The sequence below is a fragment of the Electrona antarctica genome (assembly GCF_951216825.1).
Source record: "Electrona antarctica genome assembly, chromosome: 9".
NCBI lineage: Eukaryota > Metazoa > Chordata > Actinopteri > Myctophiformes > Myctophidae > Electrona > Electrona antarctica.
The window spans coordinates 6,484,117-6,494,718 of record NC_136790.1 but is presented as its reverse complement, the minus strand read 5'-3'; the positions used below and the strand labels follow the sequence as shown (position 1 = coordinate 6,494,718).

The 10,602-nt window shown below is 43.0% G+C and overlaps 3 protein-coding genes across 6 annotated transcripts in view; 2 read left to right on the top strand and 1 right to left on the bottom strand.

The window, feature by feature from the left end:
* Positions 1-1,013: 1,013 nt before the first annotated feature.
* Positions 1,014-3,502, bottom strand: bcdin3d (BCDIN3 domain containing). Of its 2 annotated transcripts, none has more exons than XM_079509531.1 (2): positions 3,356-3,502; positions 1,014-1,596 (listed from the first exon to the last, which is right to left on the bottom strand). In XM_079509531.1, exons 1-2 carry the CDS (start codon positions 3,494-3,496, stop codon positions 1,033-1,035), a joined length of 705 nt encoding a protein of 234 aa, XP_079365657.1. In that variant the 5' UTR covers positions 3,497-3,502; the 3' UTR covers positions 1,014-1,032. The 2 variants fall into 2 exon arrangements, with proteins under 2 accessions (XP_079365657.1, XP_079365656.1); XM_079509530.1 differs by having other exon boundaries at positions 3,204-3,459.
* A 285-nt stretch (positions 3,503-3,787) lies between these two features.
* Positions 3,788-7,726, top strand: manbal (mannosidase beta like). 2 transcript variants are annotated; one of them, XM_079509533.1, is made up of 3 exons: positions 3,788-4,008; positions 4,206-4,378; positions 7,306-7,726. In XM_079509533.1, the coding sequence occupies exons 2-3, from the start codon at positions 4,226-4,228 to the stop codon at positions 7,417-7,419; spliced, it is 267 nt and encodes an 88-aa protein (XP_079365659.1). In that variant the 5' UTR covers positions 3,788-4,008; positions 4,206-4,225; the 3' UTR covers positions 7,420-7,726. The 2 variants fall into 2 exon arrangements, with proteins under 2 accessions (XP_079365659.1, XP_079365658.1); XM_079509532.1 differs by having other exon boundaries at positions 3,792-4,008; positions 4,203-4,378.
* A 1,445-nt stretch (positions 7,727-9,171) lies between these two features.
* Positions 9,172-10,602, top strand: part of LOC306929165 (proto-oncogene tyrosine-protein kinase Src-like) — a 32,066-nt gene continuing 30,635 nt past the window's right edge. For both annotated transcript variants that reach the window (XM_079509584.1, XM_079509583.1), the window contains exon 1: positions 9,172-9,411. The gene's annotated coding sequence lies outside the window, so the exon portion shown is untranslated. The remainder of the gene's footprint in view (positions 9,412-10,602) is intronic.

Below are 10,602 nucleotides of genomic sequence, written 5' to 3'. Positions count from 1 at the left end.
CTTCCTTCTTGGACTTAAGATAATAATATAATAATAAAATAAACTTTATTTGTAAGATGCCCTGTGTGCTTGTTTTAACCTTTTAGCTGTTCAGGTGATCACAGAATGTTTTAATTGTTTTTATTCTTATTTTTCTTTTGAATATTTCTGCTTGTAGCACTTTGAGATTTGTGAATAATAAAATGTATTATTAATTAAAAAAATCACCCCCGTGTGAACTGAGTGGTGCAAGGTCTTATATAGCCTGATCAGGTGTGGTCTGACGTAATGTCAGTGACCATAGTAACCATGCTCATTGTTGGAGTGGTTTGCACCACTCAGGAAAACAGGCTTGGAGAGGGCAGGGCAACTCAAACATCTAAATACTGAATCAACCAACGTAAACTGTCTGGGGTGTTCACATAACCCTGAGTAGACGATTAAAGGACAATGTTTAAGTGAAATACGGTATCCCTTTATTCCAACCAATTCCTTTCCCCTCCACCAGGCGGGTGCGTAGAATTAGTCTGACGTCCCAATACTCCGACACCCATAAATCCTCCTAACCCTAACCCTAGCTCTAAGGTAGTCTGATTTATGGGGTGTCAGATTATTGGGATGTCAGACTAACACGTGCCCCACGCCATCAGATGCCCTGGCTGACCAGGAGGAAGACAGTATAGAGACCAGCATTACTGCATGTTTTTGTGAGGGCACTGCTGACACGGGAGAGAACACACCCACAGCATAGAATCGAACCTGGGACCTTCTAGCTGTGAGGCGACAACACTACTGACTGGGCCCCCTGCAAAGTTAAAGTAGCATTTTACTTTTTTTCACCACATATCACCACATATATGATTAATCTAAAATGTCCCACTTTCTTTTCATGCTTCTCCACTTTATTTGTAAAATATTTGACAACGGTAAATAGTATCATCACATCATCTTACGCTTATCGCCAGAGTGTCACTAAAAAAATCAGATCAACAAGCCACAGCTGACCTGTTTAAGGAAAGATTCCACAACCACAACATAAGTATAAAATAAGCTTCACTTCCGTTTGAATAGCAATAGCCTTCGGTCCCACGTGGTGTTGCCAAAGCTTTGCACAAGCTCCATGCCACAGCAGCTCTCTAAATGTGCGCGGGCGTGCTCCGCCATGTCCCCGCGGATCTTCAGTGTCTTGAAGTGGTCAAATTGTGAGTGGCCCACCTTCCTGAGCCGCCGGGCCGCAGAGCGGTAGCACTTCCAGGGCTGGGCCTCCAGAAGGAGATGCTCACTGATGGAGGCGAGGCGAGACAGCAACTCCAGCAGGGCTTCGTCGCCGTGGTTCAGATGGACCCACATGGTGACGGCCAGACACAGGCACACGTGGAAGCGGGAGCACCCATGCTGTTCAGCGTAGCACAGCAGACGGCTCTGGCTGTTGTCCTTGGTGATATCAAGGTGGACGAAGGAGATGATCTGAGGCAGGGGATTGTTTTCTTGAGCCCGTTGAATGAGCCTCTCATCTAGATCGAAGCCCAAGATGTGGAGAAGACTGCCCTCTGCTTTTTTCTCTCCTCCTTCAGACAAGGCCTTCTTCAGATGTTCGGGCAAAGCCACAGTCAGTTCCTGTTACACAATGGAGAGAATAGAGTGAAGCAAACACAATAACAAAAGAATAGATAGACAGCACTCAAGTCTTTCTGGTACTTTTTAATTTGGTTCTACTTTCAGAATAGCGCAATTCACCATGCTACATAGTAAAAACCTCACTGATCATGATACTGTGTACCTACCATGACTAACTGTGATACTGACCGTGGTGGCATGCCACTGACATGATACTGGGAAAAAAAATAAGCCTGCTACCTGCACACTCATCTGCTCCAGTGTAATTTATCGACGACGTTTCGACCCAAGGCTCTTCATCAAGTTTGACCTGATGAAGAGCCTTTATTGGTTTTTCTGATGTCACTTTCTACTCCAGCACCTCAACTAAGTTATTTTTTGACTGACACCATGATAGTGACCATGTCTATTTATCCCCCACCCCCCCCCCCCCCCATAAATAAATTAATAAAAACTAGAGGATAGGACTGTGTGAGATGTTTGGCAAAATGTTTAGGATTAATATAAACATGTTTTTGAGGCATTTTTTTCAAAAAATGTGTTTTGCAAAAATCAACCTGTTGGTGGCGCTATAACAGGCCAATGTGAAAAGGGTGGGATATATTCCTCAGCCTAGTAAGAAAATGTGTGAAAGATTTCACATAAATTGCATGCTGCGTTCATGATTTGAGGCTTTTGTTCAAAACGGGGCAATCTTGCAAACTGTGAAAGCTAATTATAGCCAATTAGGATGGAATATGAAATATCGGACAGATCCGACTTGAGCACATGACCATAGAGATAGTGTGTAACGATGTGTGAGATTTTTGGACAGAATCTGGAGGAGCCACGGAGCCGACTTGGGGACCCAACGCAGCTCCTCCAAGGAAAACAAACAAATAAACGGAGCTGAACGTGAATCCCCCCCACCGCCCACCCCTTTTTTTCCCTCACTGTATATGTTTCTTTTCCCTTTTTACCTCCTTTATGATGAATTCCTGTTCTGTCTATAGAAGTGTCTATTTGTACGTCTCTAAATGTTTTGATGATTTGAACATGGTGGACCCTATTGGAAACAAGTGTAATGCTTAATTGGGTCGTCCACTCACAGTTAACAGCCTTTGTATTGAGTTTGTGCTTGAAATGTACTGTAATTCTGCAAACTGTTAATAAATTCTTCAATCAATCAATCAAAAAAGTAATATCAAATTTTTTTTTTTGATATTTTACAAAAGTCGGCCTCCTGGTGGCGCTATAAAAGGCAGATGCGGAAAATGCAGGTCAACGGTTTGTCCTTGGCCTCTAGGGAGTGTGCATGCAACGTTTCACGCAGATCGGTGCAGTTTTAGGTAAAAAATGTGAAAAGCTGCCTCATGGTGGCGCTATAACAGGCCGTTCTGGAAAATGTGGGGCAGAGGTTCATCGTTGGCATCCAGGGAGTGTGTGTGCAAAGTTTGGCATCGACCGGGTTAACGGTGCCGGAGATTAGCTGGTAACAGAGTAGGACGGAAGGACGGACGGACACACACACGGAGTGCAAAACATACTCTCTCCCCATGCCTTCGGCCTGGTGGAGACAATAAAGAAATAAATAATAACTGATCATGATCAGTTTACATAACACATACCCCTGAATTACATCCCACGTCGAGGATCAGTGTGGGCTGATAGCTGGCGTTATAGCCCAAATCCTGAAGAAGTGTCGCGGGAATAAGATTCAGACGGTTCTCGGGTGGATTAAATGTGTAATAGTTTATGAAGTTGCCATAAGGCGCAGCACCTGGATCATTTTTTTCATCAATTTCTTCTGGACATAAATCCACTGTTCCGCATGCTGCCATCGCCGTACGTGTGCATCATCAAAAACAATTCCGTGTAGGAACACACGACTCACCTTAGGTTGTGGACACATTTTTTGCATGTGCAAGGCTGCAAAGCAAGGCAAGCCGCATAATATTTAAACGTCCTGCGGTTATTTTCCGAGGCTAGCTCATATTAAACAGGGCAACTTTAATATATCTCATTCTCCATTATAGTCGTCCAGACTCGTACCTGAGAATAATAATACTATGCCTGCTGCCCCCCCCCTGATTTATAATAATAAAAGTGTTTTGGTATGAAATCCCACATTCCGAGTCCTGTATCATAACATGTATGACTATGACAATTTGTGGATAGAGATGCAGCAGACAAAGAGAAGAGATTAATTTGCAGGAGGAACGGCGTGCAATGACGCGTCCCTCCAATGAACAGCTGCGATCCTACCGGATGGATCACACATGCACATGACCTCATTTCCGACTCCATGGATATTTTCCCCGTTGATTCCTTGGTTTTCTTTCCCACACATACATTTTTTCCCTTGTTGTTTTTCACATTTGGTCTAATTTGATACACACATTCTAGCTACAAAGGCAAGCAAACACCGTCAGGGTAAGTTGTGTTTTCATACGTTATCTATTATACTCTATGGGAGATTGTTACAAACATAGCGGAAACATTTGAGTGACCGTCAGTGTTGATACATTCTGAAGCATGCGTGGCAGTAAACAACATAGTGCACATTAAAAATGCTCACAATAATGAGCCTTTTGCCGTCTTACTTTTTATTACAAAATATGCATCAGAAGCCCAACGGAGCAGAACCATCATGTCTGCAGAACTGGACCTGTCCCCTCCAGACGTCCCCGAACCGACCTTTCTAGAGAGCCTCCTGCGCTATGGACTCTTCCTGGGAGCCATCTTCCAGTTGATCTGCATCCTGGCTATTCTCATCCCAAACTCCTCCAAGGGACATGAACAGGTAGACAGCGTAGACACCCAGAGAATGTGTGTGTGTGTGTGTGAGAGAGTGTAAGAGGACATAAAAATCACACCCGTGTGAAGTGATGGGGCGCTCTAATCATTGTCATCAAGAATGGTGGTCCCTTATTGGCCAAGGGTTCCCACTGACATACATTACCGATTTGCCCATCCATTGTTAATGGCGTTTAATGTTTGTGTTCAGACAGAATCCACACTATAGCCGTTTATAGCTCCCCTCAAAAAATATACTAACATCAAAAGCATTAAAAGGGTGTCACTGGGAATAATCCTTTGTTTTGGCACATAGACGTGTTTTGGCATACATCTGTAACTACATCTGTAACTACATCTGTAACTACATCTGTAACTACAAGTTTGCAGAATTACAGTACATTTCAAGCACAAACTCAATACAAAGACTGTTAACTGTGAGTGGACGACCCAATTAAGCATTACACTTGTTTACAAGAGGGTCCACCATGTTCAATTCATCAAAACATTTAGAGACGTACAAATAGACACTTCTATATAGTCAAAGAACAGAGCAGGAAATGTGTGTGTGTGGTGTGTGTACTCCAGTTCATAACTTCATAAGCAACTGCACAATCGGGTCATGCACTGCACACCCATATAGGCCTATGACAAAAATAATTGAAGTCCAGGACTGGTTGTAATGTTAATACTCCAGGACCTGGCGATATGTATGCACTTCATTTAGCGGTAGAATATCTCAACTGTTCTTGGCTAATATGACCACTGCAAACAGCTTAGGAACTGTGAAAAAATCTGGGGCGAAATACCCGGGAATGACCACGCCAGACAGCTACCTCAAACAAGGCTCTATCTTCTAAACTGTTTGTGCAACAGATTTCCTGAGATGCTCAAATTGTTCAGAATACTCATGTTTGAATACTCAATAGACCATATGCACACAGCGGTCATCTTTCCACAAGTTAATGGCAGGGTGGAAACTAGCCGCAATTTGCCAATGACCGCCCATACATCCAAACAGACAGTCCTATCTCTAATTGTATTAAATTATGTCAAACTCACCAACATTGCACCTGTACGAAAAGCTTGAATGATTCTCTATCTCCAAAGTGTTTTTTCATAAAAATCCACCATAGACATGTTATGAGCTACTTTATGTCAAGAAATTGCTTGCAGGTGGTTTTTTTCTAAGTGTTGGAGTTTGGAAGCGCTCCCTTTCAGTAACGCAACATCCTGCTGCCTCCTGCATTATGTGCAAATTCAAAACAGGTGGTACGCAGGGCTGTTGAGTGATTATTCAATGAGCGCTTATACAAACTCTAATAAATCACCTGCAAGGAATTTCTTGACAAAGTAGCTCATAACATGTCTACTATGGATTTTTATGAAACAAACACTTCGCAGATTGAAAGAGGATAAGCTTTTCGTACAGGTGCAATGTTGGTGAGTTTGACATAATTTAATACAATTAGATAAGACTTTGTCTGTTTGGATGTATGGGCGGTCATTGGCAAATTGTGGCTAGTTTCCACCCTGCCATTAACTTATGGAAAGATGACCGCCGTGTGCATATGGTCTGAGTATTCTGAACATTTTGAGCATCTCAGAACATCTGTAGCTCCAACAGTTTAGAAGATAGAGGCATGTTTTAAGTGGTGGTTATTTTAAAAAGGGCGTGGTCCTTTTGGATAGAGCATTTTTTACAGTTCCTAAGTTGTTCGCAGCGGTCATATTAGCCAAGAACAGTTGAGATATTATCCGCTAAATGAAGTGCATACATATCTTAGCCAGGTCCTGGAGTATAAAGAGCCTAATTTCTGAAAAAACCCTCCCCATACACATTGATCCTGTGTTCCGTCACTGCTGTTGTATCCTGCTGATACAACAGTAGGAAGAGCCTCAATCCTGCTCCTGCCACCAGGTGCCTCCCACAGCCAAAAGGCAGTGGGCGAAAAAGTACACATTGTGCAGTGCAAGTAAAAGTACAACACTGCAATGTAGAACTACTCCATTACAAGTAAAAGTGCGGAATTCAAAATGCACTTGAGTAAAAGCACAAAAGTATTGGCATCAAAATGTACTTCAAGTACCAAAAATAGAAAGTACACACTATGCAGAATGTCCCATTTCGATGTGTAAATAGCAGATCTACAAGCTCACAATGCGTCGCAAAGCGACGCATTGTGAGCTTGTAGATCGGCTATTTTCAAATGGCCGAAGTGTCTAAAGTTGTAGTGGCTCTGTCAGCTTTCAAACAAACAGACAAAACTCACTGATGCACCCAGACTTCGGCTGTACGCAGGCAAGAAGAAACCATTGTCCACAAGTTGAATTATTTTTTGTTTGCATATTTACTTCGCTTTTAAAGTGCATTACAGAACAAACAGCTTCTCTCTGTGGCATTCTCCTGGCTGGCCTGGTAAAAGCTGTATTTCCACCCAGGTGCATAACCATTCCCAATCACCCCAGCCTTGATATGCTCTCTCTGCTCTGTCAATTAGGCCTGGGGAGGCGTGCCATTGGTGTCAATCAGCCAATAATTCAGTGAACTAATCAATTAAATTCAATTATTGAAATAATTATCTCAAAACCGAATAGACTAAAATAATAAACGGAAATCATAATAATTACATACAAAAAACAGCTAAATGGCTTCTACAAAGTGTTTAATGTACGTTTTGTAGTAATAATCACAGTAACTAACTAATGTTTTCAACTAAATGAGTCATACCAAAGACTCGACTAGTGTCATGTCCAGGGGGTGTACTTGTACATCAAGCTGCCTCACACTACAGAACAGGAGATCGGCTACTGCCCTATGAGGCTCGGCAAGGCTAACTTAATTCTAACTAATACTACTCTGTATCTTACTAATGTGTTAATCTTTGTGTTTGCATGTAGGAGGTTTAAAGCATAATGTGTCTTGGTCCACAGGAGGAGACAAACGAGGCCACTGATGGGAAGACTGCTGAACAGATGAAGAAATCTAAAGGACCCGTTACTCAGATTCGCCAGAAATTAAAGAAAGAGAGCAAAAAGAAGCGGTAGATAAGTGTGTGTGTGCGTGTGTGTGCGTGCGTGTGTGTGCGTGCGTGCGTGCGTGCGTGCGTGTGTGTGTGTTCGAACTCAGTGCATTCAATCAATTGCTCTTTCATTTGTGTTAAAATCACTACATCAGTATCATTGGTCTGGTCTTAATTGTATACAAGGCTGTTGTGATTTTGAGCAAAATGTCATGAATCTTTGAGTTGTGGCAACAGTGGGATGATTGTCTTTTTTACTATGTTGAACAAATTGGCCTGTCCCCTTCTTTCATCTTTCTCTGCAAACTGACCAATAAATATCCAAACATTTATATGGCTGTTTAATGTATTTCCTGTGTTGAGCATTTAATGGGTTGAGTCAGAATGAGGTCATATTCCTTTCATATTATTACACTGAACCCGTGGGGACTGGGGACGGACCGGACAGTAGAATGGGCTACAGCTACACCACCACATCTTTGGTGTCATCCTGTGATTCCCGTCCAAACATTTGGGTCCAACTGTAACGAACAGCGTAAGAAGTCTACACAATTGTGAACGGGTGATGCCCAGAGCCATTGAAACACGACAGAGTTACGACAACTCCGTTCACTTCATGGGGCCAGTCCAATGGCGGCTCTTCTACATAGACTTCTATTGGCGAAGATCATGGTCAAGAGTGACCATAGAGCAGTGGTTCCCAAAGTGGTCCAAGGTCCAGGGGTCCTTGAGGAAGTTCCAGGGGGTCCCCGGCTAAATGATAGTTTGGAACCAAATGGACCCTTATGGGTCTGTAACTCAGAGTGAACAAATGGACCTGTCCGTTTGGTTCCATTTGTAGGCTACACAGTTAAATTAACATTGATGTTACAATATAAATTGGGGTCTCCAAGATAGAAATGCCATTAAATGGGGGTCCGTAGACTAATGCATGTCAAACTGGGGGTCCTTGAAATTAAACGGGTTGAGAATCACTGCTAGAGCCGTAAAAGTCTTCTCTTATGGGGGTCCCTGGCATATCTTTTCAAATGGGGGTCCGCATGGTCCGCAGGCTGATAGGTCATAGGTTTCAATTTGGGGGTCCTTGACATGAAAAAGTTAGAACCAGTGCCCTGGCACTTGGCAGAATGCACTGAACTGGACTCGGGCAACAGCCCAGCTTTAATGATCTTAAATCCCTTTATTTTAAATCGTTTTTTTGTAATAGTACAGCATAAACATTACAGAGACTTCTGAGACTAGTTGATACTGTACAATACTTTAAAACATGTCGCACACATCATGCCTAAAATTGCTTTTTTTATTTGCGCCGCCCTCGTTGAAAACAATGTATTTCAAAGTCCTGCTTGTCACACTCCAGGGCTGCATGAACAGCGCTCGAGCGCTGCTTTCTGACCCCTCAATGGCGTAACTCTCAGCAGTGAATGATGCCTTATGCCTATGCCTATTGCCTGCTGTAACGTGCGTACACTGAGCTACACTCATAGGGCTACACTCCCATTATTCCACGGCAGTACGCCATTCTCGACATCACCTAGCTACGCAAACGGCGTAATCCAGGCTCCCCTATCACATCTGTGCTTTCTCGTTTCGTCGTCAGTGACTGATGCATAATAATGCCCGTGTGTTTTCCCTACAAGGCATGTTTCCACTACACCCCTCTGATGTGGTGGTGGCGGCACACGATTCCGTCGTATGAATTGACCGCGGCGTATCGGCGATAGACAGCCCTGCATCCTGACTGACTGTGTTTTCATTTTGGAATCTGCTGCCACAGGGATCTTGTGTTGTGCCCTCCTGTGCTCCTCAAGCCAGGCGATCCTCGATCGACATGACCTCTCTCTAGTCTCTGCGCTTCCGAAATTCAACTAATGTGATCGTGATTATAGTCTCTGGTTCCTCCGTAGAGCTGGATACCCGCTTCAATTACTTCTAATGAGGACAGCGACGAGAATTTAATTTGATTCCTTGCTGCGCGTCTGCAGATTCTTGGATAAATCTCAAGACGCGTTTAGAGGTGAGTGTATGAGGGGAAAACAGCATCGGTTCGAATGCAAGCATGAGGGCCTTTGTTGGCGTCTGTGTGTGTTCTACGAATCAATTGTATCCGACCGATTTGATATCTCTTTGAAGTGGGTTACATTGTTTCACCAATCACAGTCCCATTCAACGTTTCATTTGACCAGTGCCACCACTACTATCGGGCTACAGCTGGCTGGCAGGCTACGTTGTTGTTGACGATTTTGCAGTCTTCATGAGATGCGTATAGTCTACAACTGGGAATTGTTGAATTCTTTCGCAAGCACAAATACAAGCGGAATTTGCGGAAAATTGCATAGTTTCACAAAATAACCACACACTGGCCATCGAAATTCAAAATGGAGCTGTAACGGCACCTGTTTTGATTCATCAGGCCGCATATGCGCTGCACAGACAGCGCTGTATGTGGGCTGCAGACGATCACAAACATATATACCATGTCACTTTCCCGTTCACAAATCTCGCATGGCATGTTAACCTACTGAATATGAAAGGGGCGAGCACGGGTTGGTGCATGTGTAATATTTGATTCATAATCCTCTGACGCTAAAGACCATCATTTTGACAGCTGCTATTATATGTCTACTACCCCACCCCACCCCTTCTTTGAATATAGCGTCCCGTTCCATAAAACAACCGGCTGTTAATCCCATACAAATATCAATGTAATTGGATTAATCAAAATTGATTTGGCTATAGCTATGGCCTTTTGCCAAGTTTCAACAGATTCCCATAGGGAGCGGGAATCAGATCCTCTGTACTGGGATGAGGGGAAAACATGGGACGCTGAAGCCCCATTTGAATGGCCAATGTAAACAATGGGCTTTGATCATCATGCAGGAAATAAGAACTATGCCTTATTAGGAATGTCATAATGTCCTCACATTGACTACAACAACTTGCCCATAAAGAATGGTTTAGAAACGACTTGTCTTCAGACTAGTAGGCTTAGCCTACATCATAACGTTTTAATGTATCCTACTCATTCAGAAGAGAAAGGTGTAATGGGAAAATTACATTATGTATGTTCAATATTGTAGCATATCATTTGTCAGCTACAATCTTTGATTGATTACCATATGTCCCTTTTGAAATCAGACAATGGTCTACTACTCATGTACTACACCAATCATCTATACTATCATTGCAAGAATAGGCATCTTTATTT

Bases quoted from the DNA above. Each gene is read 5' to 3' on its own strand.
- manbal (XM_079509533.1), top strand. From the start codon at position 4,226: ATGTCTGCAGAACTGGACCTGTCCCCTCCAGACGTCCCCGAACCGACC. The intron at 4,379-7,305 runs GTAGACAGCGTA...CTTGGTCCACAG, and splicing joins CCTCCAAGGGACATGAACAG to GAGGAGACAAACGAGGCCAC.
- bcdin3d (XM_079509530.1), bottom strand. From the start codon at position 3,416: ATGGCAGCATGCGGAACAGTGGATTTATGTCCAGAAGAAATTGATGAA. The intron at 1,597-3,203 runs GTATGTGTTATG...ATTGTGTAACAG, and splicing joins ACGTGGGATGTAATTCAGGG to GAACTGACTGTGGCTTTGCC.